Here is a 25,584-nt window from a genome sequence, read left to right as displayed (position 1 = left end):
CCAACTTCTTCAGGCTTCCCATGTAGACCAAAGACCAACAACTCTCCCTCACCACTAGACTGGAATTGCTGAGACATTCAGCCTCATGCACTGAGCAACTACAAGCTGCTGGTCTCTCCAGTGTGAGACAGCTATTGTCAGAACACCCAGACCTAACCATTCAATCAGAATTCCTAATGAGCCAAACCAGACAAGCCAGACTGGTAACCACAGGCCAATGTGAGTAGATGACATCAGTATGTGCCTGAGAACCTGCACTGTTTGTGTCTAACACTGTGATAAAAATTGGGACACAGGGAGAGAAAATCTCATTGGCTAGAATCGCTTTTCTGTTGTTATCATCAGGAAGAAAGGCCAACATAGAAATTAGGCTGATTTGTAGAAAATAAAATCATGTGTCTTACATTAAAACATATTGCACAACTAAATCAATAAGCTATATAATGGCCTCATGACCATAGTAAATGCTGCCTTATAAACATGTGAGATCCAATGAGTATCAAGTCCAACACAGTTAATTTACCACACGCTTCAAGGTTTGTCAGCAGGTCTCTGTATTTTTCTTTTCCATAGATTCTCTTCCCCTTCATCAGAGAAAAGGCCAACATTATATCTGCAGCACTCAAGGCCCGCAGGATTTTTCTTTCCCTGGCCTATCACTGTTTTTGTTTTCTCACTTCCGAAATACCAATTTCAGACCACAACAGAGAGAAAGAAATCGGTGAACTCAGGCTGGAGTGAATTTATACATTATGGTCACACGCACATCCATAACTAAAATCAGGCATAATTCTCAACAATTCTGCAAGGTCCCAGCACACTTGGTCCACACTGGGTCTTAGGTTATACTCATGTATCACTGAGGGGGACTGTGCTGAATTCAGAACAGACTGGGGCTGGTGCTACAAAGGGGCAAAACTCCACGGCACACTAAACAAATCATATGCTTTCGGGAGAGCAAGCATGATGGCCAAAGTTAGCTTACTCCAGGGAACTTCCTGCTTCACTTCTCCAGTAAGAAACATTTTCAGGGAGTTGAGGCTCGGTTCTAATATTGGAATGCTTTTATCGCTGCTCCAGAATATGACTGAACTCAAGAGGAATAAAGGACCCAAAGCCCCCAAACAATACACCTGCCACAGACATCAGTGTGAAAACCAATATTAGGAAACTAGCTTTTCATTTTCTTTTTGGTTTGTATTGTTAACTCTAAAAAAAACAACAGCATCTCTGATATTGCACTTAATTTTTTCCATTTATAACAAAATGCATCTAATGCAGAAGTTTACCATCTTAGCCATTTCTAAGCGTGGCGCTTAGCAGTTAAGAGATTCCATAATTCTGCACTCCCTAAAACTTTTCCATGCAGCAAAACTGAAATTAGCCCATTCAGATACTGAGTTTTTGTGAAAGAAATCTGAATATAAAATGCTTCATGTCTTCAATTATTCATCAACAATGACTGTAATTTGCCCACTCTTTACAGACTATACTTCCTGGAACTGGAGAGAGATGGAGAAAAAATGACAAATACTGTTCTCATGAGGTGGTAAGCCCTCCAAAGCAGAGACAGAGTGATATTACATGTTGGTGCTTTGCAGGGTATCTGTCCCACAGTGCGCTCCTAAGGGAGAGGTTGCTGGTTAAAACAAAATGAATCCTTCTAGTGGACATGAAAGACCAGAGCTTCCTCCTAAAGCTATACACTGGAGCAAGGGCTTGCAAGCATTGGCAGGCGCACTGTCCACTGACTTCCTCCCTGAGATGCAGTCTTTGACTCCTCCCCGTCTCTGCTCTTTTTCCATCCCATCCTTCCCCTCAAGCCTGCACCCCAGCTATTCTTGCCCCTACCTGGCTGCCTTTCCCTGCTCAATTGGCAACACCAGCTGCCCTCCCTCTATCCTTGTCTGTAGCTCTTCAGTCATTTTTTTTGGTCTCCCTTCCCATGGTAAAAATAGGTATTTTCCCACTCTCTGCCACATTCAAAGTCACTGGAAACCAAAAATCCACCCTGCAGTTTATCACCCCCAGTTTGGGAGGTAATGGAAGTCCCTTTAGGATCTTGGTAGCAAGCTTTGTCTTTCTCACCTCCTTTGCAAAAAAAAATATATTGTAGCAGCCATTTAAAAAAAAGGTAAAGTATTGACAGGTGCCACGGGATGCTGACAACCTTGAAGACAGGGCTATGTGAAGAAGTCACAAGAATCCCTGTGCTATGTGCCTTCTGGTATGTGAAAAGTCCAGAAAAGACATGAGTGGGTGGTTACTGCTGGGGAAGTGGGTGGTGGGGATGGCTAGAGGGTGTGGACCCCTATTGAGGTACCAAAAATGTACTCAAGGTTACAACAGTGTGAGCTGCATGTTTGTGACTATACTAAAAACCACTAACTTCATACTTCAAAGGAAGAAGTAAGCCATCTCCCATCACCTTTAACATTTAAAAATATGAACCATTTTAGACATACAAAACTTTGTGTATGTGAAATTTGTATGGTAGAAACAAATCTGTCACCTGCCTAATAAATACAACTTTGGAACAAGTTTTGAAGTCTTCAGAAATGGTCTCTGCCAAATCTAGCCTTTTGCCTCCCTGCCCAAAAGAACAATTCACCTGAGGCCTTAAAAAAAACCCATTTAACTGACATCATGTTTTTATTAATTAATATCACTAAAATTGTTAATTATTGCTAACAGATTGCTTACAAGTTATTCATCTTTCTTTTTTTTCAAATTTTATTTGCTATTGTGTGTAAGAGAGAATACATGGATGCGCACATGTCATGGAATGAATATGAAAGTTAGAGGACAGCTTTTGGGAGTCAGTTCTCTCCACTGTGGGATCTAGAGATCAATTTCAAGTCATCAGTCATCTCCCTGGCCCATCCTCATTTGGGTTATAATGGAACACCACAGAGTGAGTACCTTGCAAACAACAGAAACTAATTTCTTATGGTTCTGAAGGCCAACAAGTTGAAGGTGCAGTGTCTGGTGAAGTCTTTCTAATTCATGGTGTTTTCTGTGTCCTCACACACATGGTGGAAGGATATGAATCCCACTTCCCATTTCCCAAAGGCCCTCATCTTAACACGGTCACACTAGGATGACTTCCGTCATGGGAACAAAGGGGAGGGAACGAAGGACACCCAGGTCACAGCAGGGAACGTTTGCACTGCAGCTGTCAGGCCTGGGCCACTGCTGCGGGAGGGCAGTTGGGCTCCTGTCTTCCTGAAGGTGATCTGTAGCAGGGAGTCTGGAGTCTGTTGCCAAGAAGGTGTGTGACGTGGTGTTCAGGCTCAGAGGGAGGCAGCCTCTGATCTCACAGGGCTGTCTGCCGCAATTCCATTCCCCTGCACTGCCGGGCCTATGTGTAATAACATGGTGTTAAATGATCCCTAGGCCGTGATGGGGTCTAATTAGCATAACCCGTCACTTTAGGTGCTTCTGAGTCAGAGAACTTTGACACACACCACACATCTATGGATATAGTTCTCAATAAGTATATTCACACATTATGATTTTGTGTTTGGGATTTTAACTTTGACCCAATACTAACTTATTTAAAAGAGTACTTTTAGTACTTTCCAGGAGTTGACTATCTTCCAATTCCGTTGTGGCTGAGAATGGCCTAGAGCCACATGTTGATGGGGTTTATAAAGACAAATTTATGGGCCACTGTACTTCCCATGGGGCTTTGTTATTTTCCAAGAACTGCAACTCCCAGCATTCCAAAAAGTTACCTGGTCTCTGGACAGAAGGGACTTACAGGTTAACTTTGGGCATTACAAGACAGCATTTTACTCTGTAGCCCAACTGAGCTGGAACTATGTAGCCCAGGATGACCCTGAATTCACAGTAATCCCCCTACCTCAGCCTACCAAATGCTGGGAATATAGACGTGTGTCATTGTGCCTGATTATTGTCATGTTTACTTTTTTAGTTCTAAAATAATGGGTTCCATTATGGCATTTTTATAGCATTTGTCATTACACTCTGTTTTCATTCCTTCCTTCCGTGAGTGCCCCACCTCACTGCCCACTGTCCTCCTTGTTGGTCCCGTTTGTGTGTGTGTGTGTGTGTGTGTTTTCTGAGTTTTGTTGCTGTTGCCACTATTGTGCCCTCCCCTTAGTCTCCTCCTTCTGCATTGACATCCCATGTATTCTATTTCCTCTTATCCCCATCCCCACCTCAGGATCTCCTTAACTCTTGTGGTTCTCTTTCTGGTTTCACAACCTTTATACACAGGTTTAAATCTTGATTCCATGAGTAAGAGAAATCATGCGGTTTTTCTGAGTTATTTCACTTAAACTAGTGATCTCCAGTTCCATCCATTCTCCTGGAAATTTCAAGCTAAAAAACAAAATCCCATTGTGTACCCATGCCATGTTTTCTTTCCTATGCTTTTGTTTTTTGGGGCCAGGGTCTCACACCCCATAATCCAGGCAGGCATGCTCCTTCCTAGCTAAACTAGGATGGCCTCATACTCTCAGCAAACCTCCTGCCTCTGTCCCTCCCCTGCAATGCCATCACACCCAGCACATTTTCTTCATGCATTCATATTGATGGGCATCTAAACAGGTTCCATGTCTTAGTTGCTGTGAATAGGACAGCATTAAACATAAATATCCAAGTATCTGTGACACATTAGATTAGAACTCTTCATCCCTGCACACCCAGGAGTGGTACAGCTGGTTCATAGTGTACTTGTATTTGCAGTTTTGTTTTTTTTGTTTTGTTTTGTTTTGTTTTGAAGAACCTCCATACACATTTCTACAGTGGCTACACTAATTGTCATCTCCAACAGCAGTGTATAAGGTCCCTTTCCCCGAACCAGCCTTTGTTCTTTGTTTTCTTGATGACAAGTTTTTTGATTGATAGGAGCTGGAATCACAATGTAGTTTATTATTATTATTATTTGAATTTCTCTAATGGTGAAGGTTGTAGAGTACTATTCCATATATTTATTGGTAATCTGTATCTTTTCTTTTTGAAAACTGTCTGATTCTTTTTTTTTTTTTTTTTTCAAGACAGGGCTTCTCTGTGTAGCCTTGGCTGTCCTGGACTCGCTTTGTAGATGAGGCTGGCCTTGAACTCACAGAGATCCACCTGTCTCTGCCTCCCTGAGTGCTGGGATTACAGGCGAGTGTAACCGCACTCAGCTTGATTCACCTGTACACTTATACACTGGATGTTTTTGGTATTTAATTTTTAAAGTTCTTTATAAGTTCTAGATACTAATTCCCCTGCCTGATATATATATTTGGTAAAGCTTTCCTCCAATTCTGCAAGCGGTGCCTTCACTGTGCAGATTATTTCATTTGCTGTGCAGAAGTTTTTAATTTTCTGTAGTCTGATTCAATATTTAAGATCATTCCTTTGCTGTAGGAACCCTTTCCAGAAGTCCTGGCCTGTGTCTACATCTTGACGCCATCTGCTGTGTTTCTGTAGCAGTTTCAGACTTTGGGGTTGTACTTTAAGGTCTGTATTAGTCACTTTTCTGGTGCTGTGGTAAACACTTACCAGCAAGGCTCTACCTCCTAGAGTTTCCACAAGCTTCCCAAACAGCCCCACCAGCTGGGGACCAAATGCTCAGACACAGGAGCCTATGGGGGCATTTCTCATTCAAACTGCCCTTTCTGCTCCTGGTCCCCAGAGACTCGTGGTGTAAAATGTGCTTATCCCACCTTCAGCACTGTCGGTATCAGTCTCAACAGGTTCAAAACTCCAGAGTCTCTTCTGAGACTCAAGGCAATCTCTTAACTGTAACCCCCTAAGAAACAAAAAAGCTAATTACATACTTCCTGCATACAATGGCACAGAGTGAACATTCTATTTCTAATAATAATAATAATAATAATAATAATAATAATAATAATAATAATAATTAGGGCAGAGTGAGGAAAGATCCAGCAAAAGAATGATTGAAATCCAGCAGGGAAAACTGTAAAGGTACTTTTATTCTCCTGAAGTAATTGTCATTTACGAGGCTAACTTGCCTCTGTCTGCTAACGTAGGCCTAGTCCTGGAAGCTTCCAGCCTCCATACAATCTAACTTAGGCCTAGGATGTTTTCAGCCTATGAGACATACTGCTGAATAAACTTACCCTTCTTTTTGAGCTCATATCTGGCTGGTTCAACTCAGCTGTTCTTGCTCAAACTCCTTTCCCGACTGATTTATTCAACCTGGCTTTTCTCTCAGCCTCTGAATTGCTCTGCTTCAGCTCAAACTAACTCCAACAATCTTTTCTAATATTCTGGCTCCTTCTCTGGCTTGTTCTGTCTTCACCTGTGTTCTTTCTCTGAAACCTTTCTCTCTTTTACTGTCCCAGTAAAACTGCCTCCTTTTTCTCTCATTGCCCCTTAAGTAGCTTCCCTTTCCCGTCTCTTCTCATGAGAGTTGGGTGTGTCCTAGTCTGTCAAGTCTTCCTCTGATTCATCACTGTTTCTGCCACTCAATTAGACATCACTTTCAAACACAGGTGCTTCCTTCTACAAACTGCCTTTACCTTCACCATTTGGGATTAAAGGCATGTACCACCACACCTGGACCTAAGCTTTTCTTTACCTGATACTTGCTCTATACCAAGCTGGCCTTGAACTCAGGTCTGCTTGTCTCTGTATGCTGGGTGAAAGGCATGTTTGTATTCCAGCCAGATCACACAGACCTAGAAGGTCTTTGGATGTGATCTCTTGCCAGAACAGCCATGTTCTGAATTAAAATTCCTCTACAGAAAATACCAAATCCTTTGCCTGCTCTCTGGAGCTACAGTGTCAAAGGGTCTAGATAACTCTGTCCCCCCAGCTTTACTGCCTGCAGCATTCATTTCTCTCTTGGGCTGGTTCCACTCCCTGCATGCAGCTAATTCCTCTAACACTGTGGGTTGGTTTTCTTGATTTGCTGTTTGTGCTTTTCTTTTTTCTCCACATCAGATGAAGGGATTGCTGGCTTCCATGATGGAGTCCTTCCTAGTTCTCCATTACTCAGACATTCTTCTCATGGTTTATTCTTTCTGCATTCTCATGACTAACGCTGTCATTCTTTTTCCCCAGTGTGCAATATTCCTTTAAGCATCTTCTGTAAGTGCTGGCTTGGTGGTCATCAACTGTTTTGATATGTCTTCATTTTATCAATGTTTTTTTTTTTTTTTTCTTCCAAAACTGGGTTTCTCTGTGTAGGTCTGGCTGTGCTGTAACTGAATTTGTAGACAAAGCTGGCTGTATCTATAGACAAGGCTGGTCTCAAACTCAGCAAGATAAACATATGTATGAGGTGTGAAATGTATGCAAATACATGAGAGGGAATAAAAATGTTTTTAAAGAATGCAGTAAAGGAAAAACATTGACAGTGTACTAAGAAGAAAAAGAAAAAAGGATAAAAATAAAAGCGATAAAAGGATGAATGCCGAAGCAGCCTCTGTCAGGGTGTTTGGAGAGAAGTGTCAGTGAACTTCCAGACTCTTGTCTGTATGAATATGTGTCATGTGTCCTCAGAACTGGCTTTACTTTAACAGCTTCACTTTGTTCATCAGGGGCCTCTGCTGAGTTTGAGGCCAGCCTTGTCTACAGATTCAGCCAGCTTTGTCTACAAAACACAGAGAAACCCTGTCTTGAAAAAACAAAACTAACTAAAGATTAGCTACATGTAAGTACAAGTCAGCAAAGAAACTGAGGCTTTGGGGGAAATCACACAAATACTTATGTTGGAAATAAAAAAATCAAATAATAATAAAAGCAAAGGAGTCCTGTTGGAAGTAAAAACGCAGAAATGCCTTATAATCTTCCCGCACAATTTCGTACACAATTTGGGAAGGCTCAGTGAGACCTCAGGGGCCTGCGAGTGGGTATTAGGAACCACACCGTGTGAGGAGTCTGAAGAGTGTTGCTGCGTAGCAGGTGAATTTCCTGACTGGGTCTTTTCCTCTGTCCTATCTTCCTCCCTTTCATAACGTGACAGGGTGCAGGCCTTCTCTGAGTCTTGCCCACGCATATGCACTGTTTCTCCCTAGAGAAACTCTGTGGGATGGATGTACCAGGTTCTCGAGAACCTTAGGGGAAGCTTCTGCGTTCTTTACAAGCATAAGGACACCGCCAAACTCCCAGAGCCTACTCCTACCCAAAGCTCCTAGGAACTGACAGCAAAGGAAAAGGGAGGGGGAGGGAAAGAAGGGTTAGGGCGTGGCAGAGGGAGGGGCGCAGTCAGAAAGGGGCGGGCCGAGGGCGGGCCGGGAGGAGAGGCGCGTCTGGACTCGTGCTTAACATGGCCACGCTGCGCAGGCTGCAAGAGGCGCCCCGGCACTTACTGGTCTGTGAGAAATCCAACTTCGGCCACGACAAGTCTCGCCATAAGCATCTCGTGGAGACGCACTATCATAATTACAGGGTGAGTCAGGTCCACCCTTGAGCTGGAGAGGTTTAAGGTAGAGCCTCTTCGGCTGGACCTTTTTGGCTTGCGGGGGGCGGGCAGAGTTCGTCCTCAGGCATGCTGGGAACTGTAGTCTTTTTCAGTTTGCCGACCGCCTTTCTTGGCGATGTGTAGGACTACTACTTCCAGCATACACTAGACGTAGGGTGGTGCTTGAGGTACAGCGGAGTTTTGGTTTGCGATTTTTGGCTGGCGACATCCTGATTCAGGACTGTGGCCCGCGGTAGCTCGGTGAAGCATTGGGCGGGCACGGAAGAGTTAGGAGTGTGAGCTGCACGGCGCGTAGCTGACTTACGCCCATAATTTGGACAGGTCTGTCTGTGGCTCAGCTTGTGGCTCTTTTCCAAGCACGGTTTGACTACCAAGGAACACCAAAACTTAAAACGACACGGGCTTAAGCATTTCACACCGTAAATACCCGTCTGATAGGTTTCTCAGACATTATACTGGCTTCCTTGTACCTCAGGAACAGACCGGTTGTTGGGGCTTTGCGGGACGGACTTTAGGTGTGCTCTTGGGGAATCATTTGAAATACGCGCGGATTTTACATCCCTTTGGTTAAAAGTTCATCCCTGCGGTCAGGGATGTGCCGCTTATCTCATCTGGTCTGACCTGGTACCTTAGTCTAGGAAATGGAAGCATCTATGAGCATTTCTGCCTCTTTGTAGCTTCTTACTAATTGAATGTCCCTAAACTCCTTATGCTTCCAGGAGCAGGTCCTTTGAGTTCATCACTCCAGAGTAAACAAATCAAGGCATGTTGAATTATACTGTATTTCCTAGAATATAAAGTGTGAAGGACATAACATGTATTGCTTATATGCAAAAGATAAAATTCAAGCAAGACTTCTCTTACAGTACTTCTGCTTAGTCTCTTGCCTTACATTGCAATGCAGAAATGAAAAGCTTGAGTAGTCAAATGTCTGTTTCCCTGAGATTGATAGATTAAAAGAGTTGTTGCCTAGCAGCCTGGTGGTACGTAGCTTTAATCCCACGCAGAGTGGGGTAGATCTCTTGAGTTCAAGGCCAGCCTGATAAGCAGAGAAGTTCCAGGACAGCCAGGGCTACTCAGAAAAACCCTGTTTGGAGAGGGGAAAAAAGTTGCTTGCGTTCATATGTCCCAGTAAAACGTGTAAAGGAATAACTAGCAGTTTTGATATTTCACTTCTAAAAACATGCTAATCTTCATAAAAATACGAGTTTATACTTCTACATTCCAATAGGTTTCCTTTCTTATTCCTGAATGTGGACTGCTGTCAAAAGAGCTGAAAGACCTGGTCATGGAAATTGGACCCTATTACTCTGTGAAGAACTTACCTCTCCATGAATTCATTACACATGAATTCATCAACACCTTTGTAAAGAAAGGTGAGAAAAGGCCTTTAGTGTCTCATACAAAAAAGGAAAGGTGAAAAGCCAGAGGAAGAGCCCAGCAAAATACTGGGGTTCTTCACTTGTTTGCAAATGGGCTCGTGGAGCCGGCCACAGTGTCATGCGCCTGTAATCCCAACCCTTGGGGAGGCAAAGGCAGGGGAATCTCTGTGAGTTCTAGGCCAGCCTGGTCATAAAGCAAGTCCGGAACAGCTAAGGCTACACAAAGACATTTTGTCTCGAAGAAAAAAAAAACAAACAAACAAAGGAAAGGGCCTGTGGAGGATAGACCATGTGGCCAGCATGGGTCACTTCTCTATCCTTCATTGTTGTCTTCCTCCTCTTTCCTGTGTTCTCTTTAGGTGATAGCTACATATCTTACCAAATTTAATTAGCCCTTGCAATAACTTAATGAAGCAGGTTGAGTCCCCAACTTAGCAGATGAAGAAGATTAAGTATCTTTTGAATATTAACTTGCCTAAATACTTTCTGAATATTAACCTAGAACGTTGCATCCAGTTTTTTCCTCTTGCCTCTTCTGCAGTGTACCTTTCTGCTGGTGTTCCCCAGGATTACAGGGTCTATTCTGAGTCTATTCTCAACCTGTTGATGGTAAACTTGTGCAAAAAGACCCCGAATGGTGCCTGAGTAGGGGGTGATCCAGCTGGAACTTAGATTTTGTGTGTTCCAACTTATCTCTGGTGTATATTGGGTTTTTTGAGTCAGTTAGAGCTGTGCTAGATACTAACTACTACTTACCTAGAAGGTTTGTTGTCGTGTGATTCATCATTTTTGATAATTCATCAAAAATGTCATGCAGGGCTGACATTTTTTGTCTAAATTACTTTTCTTGACTTTTTCCTTCAGGTTCATTCTCTGCATTAACATACAGTACAAGGATTGATGAAGATAATACTGTGGCTCTCCTACCGAATGGTGACAGCATTCTTTTTTTTTTTTCTCCTTTCTTCAGTTAGAAAATAAATAGCACTGTTGAACAACAACAACAAAAAAGTCGGAAGGGGGCATAGAGAGATGCCTCGGCAGTTAAGAGCACTGGCCTTCCAGAGGACCAGGGTTCAGTTCCCAGCACTCACTTGGTGGATCACAACCATCTGTAACTCTAGTTCCAGAGAATCCAGTGCTCTCTTCTCACCTCCACAGACACCAGGCATTCGTATGGTACACAGACAGACATGCTGGCAAAACACCCACATGCATAAAAATAATAAGATCTTTTTTTAAAAGTCAAGTCATAGCTAAGCGAGGTGGTGTACGCTTGTAATCCCAACACTAGGGAGGCAGAGGCAAGTGGACAGCTGTGAGTTCAAGGCCAGCTTGGTCTACAAAGCGACTCTGAGACAGCCAAAGCTACACAGAGAAACCCTGTCTTTGGGGGGGGGGTCATATAACTCTAAACAGAAATGAAGCCCCTCCCTGTGCTCCTGACTTTCTTCTTAGATGGAGCAGTTTGATGTTTATTCTTTCAGATTTTTCTGTGAATTCAGAAGCATAAACTTCTTAACATTGGTTATACAACGGTGTTCCTCAGTAGTCTTATTTCCCAGGGTGTATGACATAGGTATATTTCTGTGTCAGTGCATACAGTGTTTTGTTTTGAAATAGGGTCTTGCCATTTAGACCAGGTTAGCCTCAAATTTTCATGCCCCGCTGCCTCAGGTTTTCAAGTGCTGGGATTACAAACACGAACCAGCATATCTCTGCCTGGCTTTAACATACAGTTTTTAAATGTTTTGAAGATACGTGGAGTAGGTGCTGGAGAGATAGCTCAGTAGCTAAGAGGGATAACTGCCATTTTAGAGGACCCAGGTTCAGTTCCAAGCACCACTGTGGCAGCTCACTCAAGCACTAGGAGATCTGACACCCTTTTCTGACATCCACAGGCTCCTTGGTAATAGTTACACCCCGTCATACAAATACACACTAAATTAAAATGTAAAGGTATTTGAGGTAATATATAGACCATGGTTTGAGGATTTTTTTTTCTTAATACAAATTTAATTATTTCCAGTTTTGCTATTGTAATGTCTACATATGTATATGTGGTAGGCAGTATCACCAAGCATGGTGGCTCACACCTGTAATCCCTGTATGTGGAGGGCTGAGACAGGATGATGACCACCTGTATAAGGCCAGCCTCAGCTATACAGCAGGTTCCAGGCCAGTCAGGTACATTGCTAGATATTATTGATATGTTATGAATAAGTTCTTCATATGTACTTATCGTACTGCCATTTCACTGCTCAGTGGTCTGGCTTTCTTAGAGAATATCAGCCATATTCTAACGTCCCCTATGGGAACTCTTGTTTGATTAATAGGAAAATTAATTTTATCGCTGGATAAAGATACTTATGAAGAAACTGGACTTCAAGGTTATCCTTCTCGGTATTCTGGCAGAAAACCGATGAAGTTTAGTAAGTATTGTGTGTGCTCCATTGGTGTCTGGCGAGGCAGTTCTCTTGTAATAAACTGTAAATGTTTGCCTCACCTCTGATCTCTGTTCAGAAAGATATGGTTCTTTCTTGCCTTTGAAACCCTGGCTCAAGGAGCGGTTGGTTGAGCGTCCTGGGGGAGTGGTGCTGTTAAATTGTTTTTCTCTGGCCATACACTGCCAAGGATTTAATAAGGGTTGTAGAACTGAACCAGTCCCTTGCATGCGGTGGAGATAAACAACTTAGGGTTTGTGATTACTCATAGAAATTCACCCACAAGTGAGAGGTGGTTTTGATGACACTGTCTGGTGTGGACATCAATAACTGAGGCTACCACATGCACCGCTTATTAAAGCTGATCTCCTGAAGACCTTTACCCTTGACCTTTGACCTAGGAAGGATTGAAAGTATTTAAAACAACTGCCTTTAGCAGCTCTCAGCACTAGAAATAACCTACTTAGGGGTATGTTTTTGTTGGGCCAAGGGCTGAAGAACAAAATAATTTGTACTATGTATAAACTTACCGAAAATAGATGTTTCTCTACAGTGTAAGCAATGTATAATTTGAATGAAACAAGTAATCCTTTTTCTACTTCAAGTCATTTCCATTGATTTAATGGATTTATCCCTTAACCTGGATTCTAAGAAGTATGAAAGAATATCTTGGTCCTTCAAAGAAAAGAAGCCTTTGAAGTTCGATTTTCTTTTGGCTTGGCATCATACAGGTATGAGGAATATTTTACATAATGATGCAGTGACTTTTAAATCTGTTGGGCATAACGGGAGTTGAATGGTGATGTGCAGCTGCGGTCAAGGGATATTGTTTACATAGGTGTGTAGGCACTGTGATGGGGCTGCGCTGGCTTCCCAGGTGTCCTCAGCATCCTTGGTTCAGGATGATCCAGTTCTGAAGCAATCTGCCCCAATTTTCTTGGGTTTTCTGCAGACCCAGAGAGCTCCACAGTGGCTTCAGAGCAGCTAATGTGTAACCTGTTCCTTTCTTTACCTCTGCTTACGTTAACAAGCCTTGGCTAGACTATTTTAAATCAGCATCAATTATAATTATATGTGTGTGATCTGTTTAATTATTTTTGCAGGATAGTAACCTAGGCAGACTATTATTAAATGTCAGATAGCATTTGTTATGACTTTTAATTGATCAGAATACTAAATTTGGTGCCAGCATTAATATTCATCAAGTATATTAGTCTGCTTACAACGTCAGCATGCATTCCTCCTTTGAGAAGTATATCTTCGGCCCAGTGCAAGATTGTAATAATCGATTATTGGTAGTTATGGTGATGTGTAGTGTGTCCTTTGGAGGACAGGGAAACATAGTCCATCTTGGGACTCTGTCCTTCTGTCTGCCCCTCAGGGGAAGTTCCTGAACACTCTTGACCCCAGATGGCTTCTCTCTGTCCAAACTGTGTAATGCTTGATGCCTCTTCTCCTTCTGCATATGGTAGATATACAAGGGGGAAAAGATGTCTACTGACGTTTCTGTTAGTTGGCAACTTCTCTGAGGATTGTCCATGCAGTAGGATTTGTGTAGCTTCTTATTCCTAGACTACTGATCCTTCCAGAGAAACTAAGAATGGCCTGAGATTTTACCCTCTCTACCAGCCAGCAAAGTCAGCCACAAGTGTCATGGGTGCAAGTCCTGAGTCAAAGACAAAGGATTTGATTCCTCACAGTGGTAACTGTTGACAAGTCTGGAGCCCTGCTGGCAAGCTGAGAATGTTACTCTCAGGACAAGGCCAATGGCCTGAGAACCTAGAGCCTGACGTCCAGAGATCAAGATCTCTTCCCGGAGACAGAGTGAATTTACCTTGCCTCTGCCTTTTTGTTCTCTCTGGGCCCCAGCTGTTGGACTAACCCGGTCTACCCACCCTAAGAGTGGGGCTTCCCTGCTCCAGCCATGAACACACATGCCAGTCTCCTTTTAAAACATCCTCAGACTCTCCTAGAAATGGCCTCTACCACTAACCCAGCTTGACAACTAGAATTAACCAACACATAGGAAAATCAGCATTTCACCAAATCCCTGTTGGCCTAGAGGATCACAGAATTGGTCTAGTAATGCTGGTACGTGTGACGGGTTACATTACAGAACAAGAGGATAGGATAGGACCCAAGGAACCCAGTCCTTTTATAGTGGAAGTAAGCCTGTGTGCTCTGCCCACAGATGGAGGGACGCCATTATTTCTGTCTTACTAGACAGTAAGCCAGCCTGCCCTGGAAGGAGTGTCTGTTTCTGTCCTCCAAGGCTGTTGGGTGCACAGACTTCTCTGAAAAGATGCAATGGAATGTTCTAGATAGTCAAAGGGATGATTAGCGTGAGATTCCGTCGTCATTCAGTTGCTTTGCTGTTCCTGTTAGATTATACAAGTAATTTCCTTTCTGTAGAGTTCACTAACATCCCTATATAAGGAATACTTTGGGGTTTATATATGAAGTTGACATTTTCTTGCTAAAACTAGTAAAATGAATAGGGGCCTGAGTCCATGTATTTTCCAGGAAAGACAGAAAAGGTAACTGTTCGTGGTCCTTTTGCATAAGCAGCAGAAAAGCAACTTCAAGCAACTGTAATTAGGATACAGCTTTGCTTGCCTGGCGTTCATCTTACTTAGTCTTACCCCGTGCCCCGTAACTCAAAAGGGAATGGGAAAGGTGTTGGGCATAATGATGCATACCTGTGAAGGGAGACAGTCAGGAGAATCGTGCATTTGGGGCCAGTTACATGCTGAGACTCTGTCTCAAAAACACATACAAAAAGAAAAGGGAATGGAGTTGGGTCAAGACCCATCCGAATTGTAACAATGTTGACTCAGCCTTATGTGGTGTGTTTTAAGGTGCGGAAGAATCAACGGTGATGTCCTACTTTTCCAAATATCAAATTCAGGAGCATCAGCCAAAAATGTCATTGAGCACAGTGAGAGAGCTACAGTGTCCGGTGCTGCAGAGCAGCGCGCTTGCAGGGGAACCGGAGGAGGCCTGCAGTGCCCTGGAGCTCTTTGACTGGCTTGGTGCTGTCTTCTGCAGTGCGGACCTGTGGGTATATGAACTCTGGAACTCGTTGCTTGTCTTCAGTGAGAGTTCAGTACTTTGGAGAGGACAATGTGGAGGTTGTAAATAAATTCTCTTTCCTTTTTATGGCAGAAATAACCAGCCTTATAATTTCGTCTCAACCTACTGCTGTCCCCAGCCAAGCACAGTGATAGCCCAAGCCTGTCTGTGTACAATCACAGGTTTCCTACTGCCAGAGAAGATACATGTCCTTCTGGAACAGCTGTGGTGAGAACCCTTCTTACTTCTTACTGTGGCTGTGTCTCTCTTACTTGGTGGTACTATATTGGGGTGTTAAGGACTTTCATTAGTGTGGTACAGGCAGGGACCCTCAAACACTTATACCCATTTTTTCATTGCTTGGGCTCACAGTATAGTGACCACAAAAAAAACACAAAAAACAAAAAACCCACCAACCTCATCTTTTTAAAGATTTATTTTATTTATGCTTATATGTGTATGAGTTCCAGTGGAGGCCAGAAGAGGGCTTCAGATTCCCTGGGGCTGGAATTACAGGCTCTTGTGAGTCTACCTATGTGGGTGGTGGGAAGCAAACGTGGGTCCGAGGCCATCTCTCCGGGCCTGACATAGTTATTCTTGCTGATAGAGAAAATGCTGTTTGGAAGTACTTAACCCCTGTGGAAAGAGAAAGCAGAGCCTTTCTTGAAACAAGCTGCTCATTTTTCTGCTTCTGTTTTGAGCCATTTGATACAAAAGTATAACACTACTTGAAAACACTTCAATATTCTGTGGGACAAATTATGATCTACGTTAAGTTTAGGAATCCTGCAGTCTGTTTTTTCAGAGATAGGAGCCCGGCATGGTGGTGCATGCCTTTAATTGCAGGACTTGGGAGGCAGAGGCAAGTGGATGAGTTCGAGGCTAGCCTGGTCTACATTGTGAATTCTAGGACAGCTAGGGCTACATAGAGAGATCCTAGATTTCTTGGATCTTTTCCTTCCTTGTTGGAAATCAAACTCAAGGCCTTGAGCATGGAGGGCAAGTGTTAAACACTAAGTTTCTGCCCTAATAAGAATATTCATGGGAGGGGCCCGGTAAGATGGCTCAGTGGGTAAAGACATTGCAGCCAGAACTGACAACCTGAGTTTGATCCCAGGGTCCAACAGAGGACCTACAAGGTGTCTTCTGACCAACACACAGACACACACATTTAAAAACAAACAAAACCCACCTTAGTAGGAGGGACACTGTTTTGTAGCTTCGGCAGGGCAGAGGTTGTTCTCCTGGTCCTCAGTGATTTCCCAGGCTCTGAATAAGAGCTGCTGAAGTTGTTTTCTGAGTTCTATGTTATGGAATTCATAATGCAACCCCAACTATTTAATTCACATAAGCCTAGTTTTTATAAATCAAAGTACAGTCTCAGCTTAATTAGAACATTAGAAAAACCCCTAATCCTGGATAATTTTTTTAATGTGGATGTTCCTGAATGCTTGTTTACAAGAATTTTCTTTCTTTTTCAGTCACTACTTTGATGAACCAAAGTTAGCTCCATGGGTCACCTTGACAGTTCAAGGCTTTGCAGACAGCCCTGTTTCATGGAGAGAGAATGAACATGGTTTCCAAAAAGGAGGAGAGCACTTATACAACTTTGTGGTTTTTAATAATCAGGACTATTGGCTTCAGATGGCTGTCGGGGCAAATGATGACTGTCCACCATAAAAAAAAAAAAAATGCAAACTTTAAAACCGTTGTTTGTTGTATTTCCTCACTGTAAAGGGTTATTTATTAGCCAGACTTGTTACAATGATTAGCTTCTCAGATCAGCATCTGTTTGCTTTCTGCTCTTCAGCGGCCCCTGTTCACTGGCTGTTTATCCAGTGAAGAGCTCTGATTGATTTTCCAGTTGACTACAGAGTGGAGATTCGTTTATCAACCGTTCTACTTTGCTTTTCTGAACAGAAGCAGCTCCTGGGAGTAAAGGACAGGTTACAGTCCATCAGCAAGGGAAATTGAGGCAGGAGCTTAGAGATGAGCTCGGCAGAGACCATGGAGGAATGCCCCTTTCTGGCTTGCTCACCTAGCTTTCTTATCCAGCCCAGGACCACCTGTTAGGAGTAGTACCGCCCACTGTGAGCTGGACCCTCTTCTGTGAACCAGCCATCAAGAAAATACCCCACAGACATATTCATGAGCCAGGCCAATGGAGGCACTTCCTCCATTGAGGTTTCTCCTTCCCCATTGTATCAAACTGATAACCAAGGTGAACCATGACAAGTCCTGTTTGTCCGCAAGATCTCATGTTAATATAATAGAATACAGTACAAATTGAGAAGTCATGCTGTCTTTTAAAAACACCATTACTTAAAAATTCAGCATCCCTTTTAAATGTCCAAAATTTCTCAACCATGACTTCCTATGGTAAAAATAAAATACGTTCTTACAGCAAAAGGGAAGAACCACAATTAAACAAAACCAGAGGCCAGCAGGGTAGCTCCAGAATCTCAGCACCTCACATCGGGGACTCAATCACCATCTTCTGGGCTCCAAAGTGGTTCCCTGCCTTTGCTCTCCTCAGCACACGTGGCTTGACTGGTAGGCGAAGGCTGGCTCCTTGCAGACATGACAGCCATCTTGACTCGTAGTTCATGCCGCACATTGAGCTTGTGCGTGTGTGACACTGGTGTGAACTACTGCTGCAGCACCAGTGGGACGAAGCTAAGTATATACAGGTATGAAGTGTGCACAGCACATGACAATAACTTACTGGCTTGTGAGTTTACTTTCAGTGATCACTCATAAAGCAATGCACTGTTCTGATACACACTTTCCATTCACCCTTAGAGGAAGGTGGCTCATAAGAAGCTCAGGCTGGGGAGCTAGTGTCCTCCTGAAAAATGTCTTCCCACACCTGTACTCTAAGGACCCAGTGTGTGGCTGGAGGGTGGAGGAAGCAGCCCTATGAGGAAGAAGTTTCCTGATGGCTTTCCTCCACAAGGGGAAAGATCCTTCACCCCACATTCATCCTTTCCTCCATTCTTGCTGTGACAAGACTTCAGCAATGATAGCCATATCAGCTTGAACTAATGGCATTGAAGACGGGTAATGTTACCAATCCTAAATGTCCTCCCCTCAAAAAGAGAAGCCCGTTCTCTCTCTTCTGCCAGCCCAAGGACTCAATCACGTATAAGCCAGGTGCTCAGGACAATTAGCTCATGGAGAGCTTGCCGAGGAAGATACCGTTCAGGAAGATACCCCTGGAATTCTGAGCCCGTGCCCAAATGAGGGGAAAAGCCTCAACCTGGGGCAGCAGCAAAACAAGAAGCTTTCTCTGCTCTCTCCAGGGTGGGGGGACAGATATATTCAGCCTTGTGCCCCATGATGACAAGGATGTGGTCTGAGACAAGTATTGACAGGCAATTTGGTTGTTAGTGAACACTGTAGGGGACACTTGCACAAGCCCATATGGTATTACCTGCTGCACATCTAGATGTAATACACACGCATTCATACACACAAACGCACACTCAAGCTCATTGCTTCCAGAATCATGAACAAAATATGAAATGAAGGGAAGCTGCAAACTGTGATATAGCTGAGATGCGATTAATAAAGCTGCTGCCAATGTCACCCAACCAGCGTTTCGTTTTTTTTTGTGCTGGTGGTCAGTTGGGACTGTTGACCAGAGGCCTCAGTGCTCCTCTATGTGGGCTTCCTGGTAGCTGTTTGGGCTTTCTCACAACATGCTAAATGAGTTCTAGGAAAACATTCCAGAAAGATAAGGCCTATTGTAAACATGCTCAACAATACAGTTGGAGTACTCTTGTTTCTGACTCACTGACCAAAGTTGCTCTTGTGGCCAAGGGCTGAATTGATATGAGAGATTATACATGGGCCTGAATCTTGGGAGGTGGTTCATTGGACACCACCAGGGCAACAGCTGACCATAGACTATATAAATGATAGTCTATATAACTAAGAAGGATCTTCACCAGCTGGACTTTCAAATTGAGTTTATGGCTCTTTGCCTAATATGTTCCTCCTTTTCTCCACACAAGCCTCATGTACCTCAGTCAGGCTGGCCTTGAACTTCCTCTGTGGCTGAGTATGACTTTGAGTTTCTGATCCTCCTGCCGATGCTGCCTGAGGGTATTTTAGGCATGTGCCACCATGCTGGTTTTTATGCAGTGCTAGGGACTGAAACCAGAGCTTCCTGTGTGCTATGCAAGCATTTGATCAACTAAACTACTTCTCTAACCCCTGAATACATACCATTTGAAACTTTGGTGATGTTCAGAATGATGAAGTAATCAGTAAGTGGCTAGCTCATTTGTAAGTTTAATATTCTCTGCTTTCAGTTTAACAAGAAAGAGGAATGGCTATCAACTTGACATGGCTTAGAGTCATCTGAGGGAGTCTCAATTGAGAAATTGCCTAAATCAGATTGATCTATGGCCATGTCTGTGAGGGATTATTTTGACTGAACACCGATATCAGAGGGCCCAGCTCTCTGTAGGCAGCATTATTCCTTGATGCCACTCCATGTTCTCTTCTTCCCATTGCACGCCAGGCTGGGCTGGGGTGAGGGAAGCTTAGCTGGGGCTGGTGGGTGCAGTGTAGGGCCTTGGCCAGCAGTAAATGTGTGGGTAAAGAACACATACACACACACACGAACACACGGAACAGCTTTGGAGAACTGGTTCAGTTTATTGGGGGTGAGGGCAAAAGGGGGTATTTGTGCCCCATAGGAGGAGGGCAGGGTCTCTGGAGCAAGGTTTGCATGGCCATGTACAACTGGCCAGGACAGGGCTGTTGGAATATACTTCATCTTCATACTCAGGGGCTAGGGTCTGAGGTGGGGAAAATCTTAAAAGGCCAAACAAGGAGTGAGGCCTGATTACTGTCAGGGTGGTAAATTCTTACAAGGGTCGATAGTGGGGCTGCTGACTTTCTGGCACGAGATTGAAAGAGGAGGGGGGAGCCAACTCCTACCATCCTCTTGTGAGGTATTGAAGGGTTGAAGTTCTCCTCAACCCTTCCTCCACTAATCCTGAGCCATTACAGTCCCACACCCAGGCAGATGCACTTGGATTGTATAGGATATCTAGGTGCACATGAACCTCTGAGCAAACTCTGAATGAGCCAATGAGTGGTATTTCCTCCATGGTTTCCTTGTGAATTCCTGCCCTGACTTTCCTCAATGATGGATTGTGATCCAGAAGCATAAGCCAGATAAACCCTTTTCTACCTGTAGTGGTTTAAATAAGAATGTCCCTCATAGGCTCATATGTTTGAATGCTTAGGCACCAGAGAATGAAACTCTTTGAAAGGATTAGAAGGATTAAGAGATGTAGCTTTGTTGGAGGAAGTATGTCACTGGGGTTAGGTGTTGAGGTTTCAAATGCCCATGCCAGACCCAATAGCTCTGTCTGTCTGTCTGTCTGTCTCTCTATCTCTCAGCCTGCACCACACCTGCTAGAGCGCCATGCCTGCCTGAATGCTGCCAAGTATACTCTCTGCCACGATGTTAATTGACTAACCTCTGAAACTGTAAGCAAGCCCTCAACTAAATGCTCTCTTTTATAAGTGTTGCTTTGGTAATGATGTCTTTTCACAGCAATAGAACACTGACCAAGACACTACCTTAAGTTGCTTTATGTCAGAGTGTTTTATCCCAGCAAAAGAATGCAACTAGAAGTTAGTCAGATCTCCATTTTTGCTAAAGGCTCTTCGTACCTTTCGGTCATGTTGGGCGCCAGATATGCCCCGTCCCGCGGGGCTTCAACAAGGTTCCTAAGCTGAAGAGATTGGAAAGAATGGGGAAAAAGGGACAAGAGATGCAGGAATGAAAGCCAAGTCTGTTCATCTGATCAAGGCTTCCTTTTATTAGAAATTTTTACCCAATTTATATAGGGAGAAGGCAGGAAAGAAGGAAGGTTAATCTACTGCTGCAGGAAATAGGAAGAGTGCTTTCATGGGTTAAATATTGTACCTGCAAGTACCATAAGGATGTTCTCTTAAGATATCTTACGGATGCTCTAACAAAGGATGTCCTCACAATCTATCACCCATGATTTAGGGTCTTAGATAACTCTTTCACTACATAGCTTTAGGTCTCCACTAAATGACCTTTGCTCTCTACTTGGCTTTGGCTTCAGTAACTACCTGTCTCCACTAGATAGCTTTGACTTTGGCTTCCGTAGATAGCTTTGGCTCCTGGCAAGAACCCAGTGGTATTACCCACATTCATGGTTGTACAACCAATGCCACTATCCATTTCTAGAACTTCTTTTCAAATCCTAGGCAAAACTGGATTCCTAACACATAAGATCTCCATGTTTCACCTTGTTCCCAGGCTCTCTTAATATCTATGAGTCTGCTTGTTGTGTAAAGGTGATGATGTAGCACTTGTCTTTTGGAGACTGACTTTCTCAATGTAATGTGCTCAAAGTTCATCTTGTTTTCAGCCTCTGTCAGAATCCCCTTTCTTTTCTGTAAATATGTATTAATACACCCCACCTTACAGACATTCTGCTTGTCAATCTTTGTATTTCCAGGCTCTGGAAAGCACCAAGTCACTGCTTGGTGCACGCTGTGGTTTGAGTGTGAAATATCCCCCACAGGCACCTGCATTTGAGCACTTGGTCCCTAGGTGGCGCTGCTATTTTGGGAAGCTGTGGAACTTGAGGAGGTGGAGCCATACTGATGGGTCACTGAGATTTTATCACCCCACTTCCTGTTCACTCTTGGCTTCTTCCCTGCAGATGTGATGTGCCCAGGCAGACTCTCAATCCTGCCCCCTCCCCCAATGACCTCCCCCATGTCTTCCCTACCACAGTGGCATGTATCCCCTAGAACTGTAAGCCAGAATAACCCTTTCCTCCCTTAAATTGTTTCTTGTCACATATTTAGGCCAGCAATGAGAAAAGTTAATGATGGTTGAAAGAATGAGTGGATAATACACAAGCTTTGAGTGCCTGAACTGGTTAAAGTTGACTCAATTGCTCAAGTCACCAACATAAGTGCTCAGTGCCCATGTTCAGAACTTGTTTTTCACAAGTAAGAAAATCAACATTTCTCCCCTGATATCATCAGAAACATAAACAAATTCCCCATAGTGGAATATGATCTCACAATCAAGACGAAATGTCTGAGTTTCCCAGTGGCTGTGCTTCAGTCCGCTCCAGGGAAACTGGCAGAAGACATTCTTCAGTCTACAGTGACTGCACATCTTCCTTAGTGGCTTTAATTTGCATTCTCCTGAGGGAGAATTTAATTTACATTTTCTCCCCCACGCACATATTAATTGGTCCTTTGTATTCTTTTTTTTTTTTTAAATAAATATCTCTTAGACAGGCCTGGTGGTGCACACCTGTAATCACAGCACTCAGGGAGCCAGAGGCAGGTGGAGCACTGTGAGTTCAAGGCCAGCCTGGTTTACAAAGTGAGGCCAGGACAGCCAAGGCCACACAGAGAAACTCTGTCTTGAGAACTCGAAAATAAATTAATAATAATAATGATAATGATAATAAATGACTCTTCAGGTTCTTTGTCCAAGTTGCAAACATTTTTTTTTGTAGAGATAGAAAAACCAAGAATAAAGGACTCAAAGTAAGAATCCAAATCAGTGTTGACAATAAGCTATGTCTAGTTCTAAACTACTCTGCTGTGTATGAAGTAGTGGTATTTTTTGGTGTGTGTGTTGGGGGATGTGCTTTGCCTTGAGAGACTGTGTTACACAGAGCCTTTGCACTCCATCCTGAGGGAACAAGATGAAAGCCCTGGGTGGAGCCACAAAATACGCCATTTGCCAGGCACCGGTCGCTGGCACAGCCATAAACGACACTCCTTGGAGTAGAAAGAGAAACACCTTGTAAGTTTATCAGAGTGAATGGAGATTGTTAGGAGCACATGAGCACGTCAAAATCATATCAGAGGAGCCAGGTCCAAGAACTACACGGACACAGCAGACAGAGGAAGAGTGGCGGACACCCGACACTATGCTGGTGATGCCCCACCAATCTGCCATTGGTGATACCTAGTACCCGCATCCAGGGGCTGGAGAGCAGAGGACTCCAGCTGTCTGAGCTTCAGTTTATCTTGTCTCCTCCACTGTTAGTGCAGATCTAGCTGTTCACCCGTCTAGACCTGGACCTTCACTGGCCGTTTCCTTCGGCTGGACCCCAGCTCAGCTTCTCACCTTGCATCCCACATCCCAGCATCGCTCTCTAACTCCCACTCCAGCTGCTTCAACGGCAGCTGTTTCCTGTTTGTTATCTTATCGGTACAGACTCCCTCAACCCGCTTCTGAAACCTTTTCAACTCTGACTCAGGCTCTTTTAACTTGGCTTTGTACTGTAAACCACATGTATGCACGTAGGCATACAGATATGTTCACTGTCTGCTGTGTGCTGTGAGAGTTAGTAACTGAGACTGGAATGAAAGAACCTGAGTTCACCAGTCAGCCAGGGTGGCTGGAAGTACACGGCAGGTTGCTGCTGCTGCTGCTGAACCTGATGGGCCTTGTGAGTTTTGCTGTTACTCAGTAAATTCTGACATTGTGGGAAGACATAAATGTGTTCATCTACGTTTCTGATATAGTGTACGCACAGTAATGCCCTACCCGCTAGCAAGCAAACTGGAGTCTGACCCAGTGGCTTGTGATGTCCTATAAAAATCATTAGAGCCTGTGATCCCTACAGTCCCACTCCATTGGCCATTGTCAAGGACGGTAGGCGGTGTCTAAAATCCCCCTCCTAAGTAGATAGAGAATTGCCACCTCTTAGCTATGTCAATATTTCAATATGACCCAACACAAATAGCTCAGGCTGCAAGGCCAAGAAACTTCTCTTAACTGCTGTAAAAGGCCCCCTCTCCCTCCCAGGGGTACAATTCTTTGTCTGGGAATATTCACCTGCTGTGTTTCTGTTCATAGTATCTATCTTTTATAAAAACCTCAATTCTGGTTTCCCTAAACCAGAACTAAATTAAATACTTTCACGTTGTGTCTCAGGCTCATCGCTCCTGGTGTAACAGATGTTGTTGCTATCATTTTTGCTGCTTAGGTTTGAGTTCCTGATGTACTTTTCCACGAAATACTCAGCTGGGATGTTCACACAAAGTCTCTCTGCTTTTGTAGGTTGTCTCTCTTTTTGCTGCACAGACATTTTCGAGTTTGGTATTTTAGTGTCTGCTTGTGCTTTGAGATCATATCCAAGAAACTGTTCCCAACGACCATATGGCTGTGAGCTTCCCCTGTTTCCTAGGGTTTATAACGTCAGACCTCACATCAGGGCCTTCAGTCCACTTGAGCTGATCTTTGTGTATGGTATGATGGAGGTTGAATCTCATCTTTTGGCATGTGGATATCTGGTCTTCCTGGGAGGCTTGGCTAGGGATTTCTTTCCCTTCTGTGTGTCTCAGCATCCTTTCCAAGAGTCAGAGGGTTACAAGTGCTTGAGTTTATTCCTGACCCTGTTCCATCGACGGATGCAGGGGTGGGAAGACGGGAGGAGGAAGGAGCTGGCAGGAGACAGCATGCCTGGATGAAGGCAAGCTGAACTGTGGCATGCACCCTCTGCAGGACAGAAGCAGAACCACGTGGCACTGTGGGTAGAGAGAGGCAAGGGCTTTTCCCATGGAAAAATGATGGAAAAATGGCCCACCAGCTTTGCCAAGGGACACAGGGAGATGTCAGCTCTGGGGCTCCCTGGAATCCCATGAGGGTGGATCGCTGGATCTCTGCACTTCCTGAAAAAGCTGTTCCAAATGTCACTGAGTGCTGGCCTTAGCAACAAGCAGCCAGGGGTGTAGGCACAGCACTTGGCCAGGGTCCAGAGTAATATGGGAAAAAAAGAACTTCACATTTCTCCAGGCTTTCTTTAGAAGTGGAGGGAGGAGGCTGGACACAGTGGCCCACAGATGAGATCTCAGCTCTTGAGAGGCAGAAGCAGAAGGATCAGGAGTTCAAGGTCGTGCTCAGATACATAGAAAGTTCCAGGACTGTCTAGGTTACATAAGACCTTGTCTCAAAATAAATAAAATAAAATGGAGGGAGGAATAGGTGTTTTGCAAAATATCTATAAATGTCTCAGTTTAATTTATGAGTAAATACAGCCAGGCTCGGTGGTGCACGCCTGTCATCCCAGTGCTCTGAGAGGCAGAGGCAGGCAGATCTCTGTGAGTTCAAGGCCAGCCTGGTCTACACAAAGTGAGTCCAGGACAGCCAAGGCTACACAGAGAAACCCTGTCTCAAAAAATAAATAAATAAATAAATAAATAAATAAATAAATAAATAAATAAATAAATAAATAAATAA

At 43.8% G+C, this 25,584-nt stretch overlaps 1 protein-coding gene across 3 annotated transcripts; it reads left to right on the top strand.

The window, feature by feature from the left end:
• The first annotated feature begins 8,225 nt into the window (after nucleotides 1-8,225).
• Rpp40 (ribonuclease P/MRP subunit p40) lies at nucleotides 8,226-17,019 on the top strand. Of its 3 annotated transcripts, none has more exons than XM_055595064.1 (8): nucleotides 8,226-8,377; nucleotides 9,642-9,786; nucleotides 10,657-10,725; nucleotides 12,129-12,224; nucleotides 12,842-12,967; nucleotides 15,095-15,293; nucleotides 15,402-15,536; nucleotides 16,790-17,019. In XM_055595064.1, the coding sequence occupies exons 1-8, from the start codon at nucleotides 8,255-8,257 to the stop codon at nucleotides 16,986-16,988; spliced, it is 1,092 nt and encodes a 363-aa protein (XP_055451039.1). In that variant the 5' UTR covers nucleotides 8,226-8,254; the 3' UTR covers nucleotides 16,989-17,019. The 3 variants fall into 3 exon arrangements, with proteins under 3 accessions (XP_055451039.1, XP_055451040.1, XP_055451041.1); XM_055595066.1 differs by lacking the exon at nucleotides 8,226-8,377 and adding an exon at nucleotides 8,625-8,731; XM_055595065.1 differs by lacking the exon at nucleotides 12,842-12,967.
• The last annotated feature ends 8,565 nt before the right edge of the window (nucleotides 17,020-25,584 follow it).

This window comes from Psammomys obesus, unplaced genomic scaffold (genome assembly GCF_907164565.1).
Source record: "Psammomys obesus unplaced genomic scaffold, mPsaObe1.curated_primary_1811, whole genome shotgun sequence".
Taxonomy (NCBI): Eukaryota; Metazoa; Chordata; class Mammalia; order Rodentia; family Muridae; genus Psammomys; species Psammomys obesus.
This window is presented reverse-complemented; position numbering and strand designations above follow the sequence as displayed.

Bases quoted from the DNA above. Each gene is read 5' to 3' on its own strand.
- Rpp40 (XM_055595064.1), top strand. From the start codon at position 8,255: ATGGCCACGCTGCGCAGGCTGCAAGAGGCGCCCCGGCACTTACTGGTC. The intron at 9,787-10,656 runs GTGAGAAAAGGC...TTTTTCCTTCAG, and splicing joins CAACACCTTTGTAAAGAAAG to GTTCATTCTCTGCATTAACA. The intron at 15,537-16,789 runs GTGAGAACCCTT...TTTCTTTTTCAG, and splicing joins GTCCTTCTGGAACAGCTGTG to TCACTACTTTGATGAACCAA.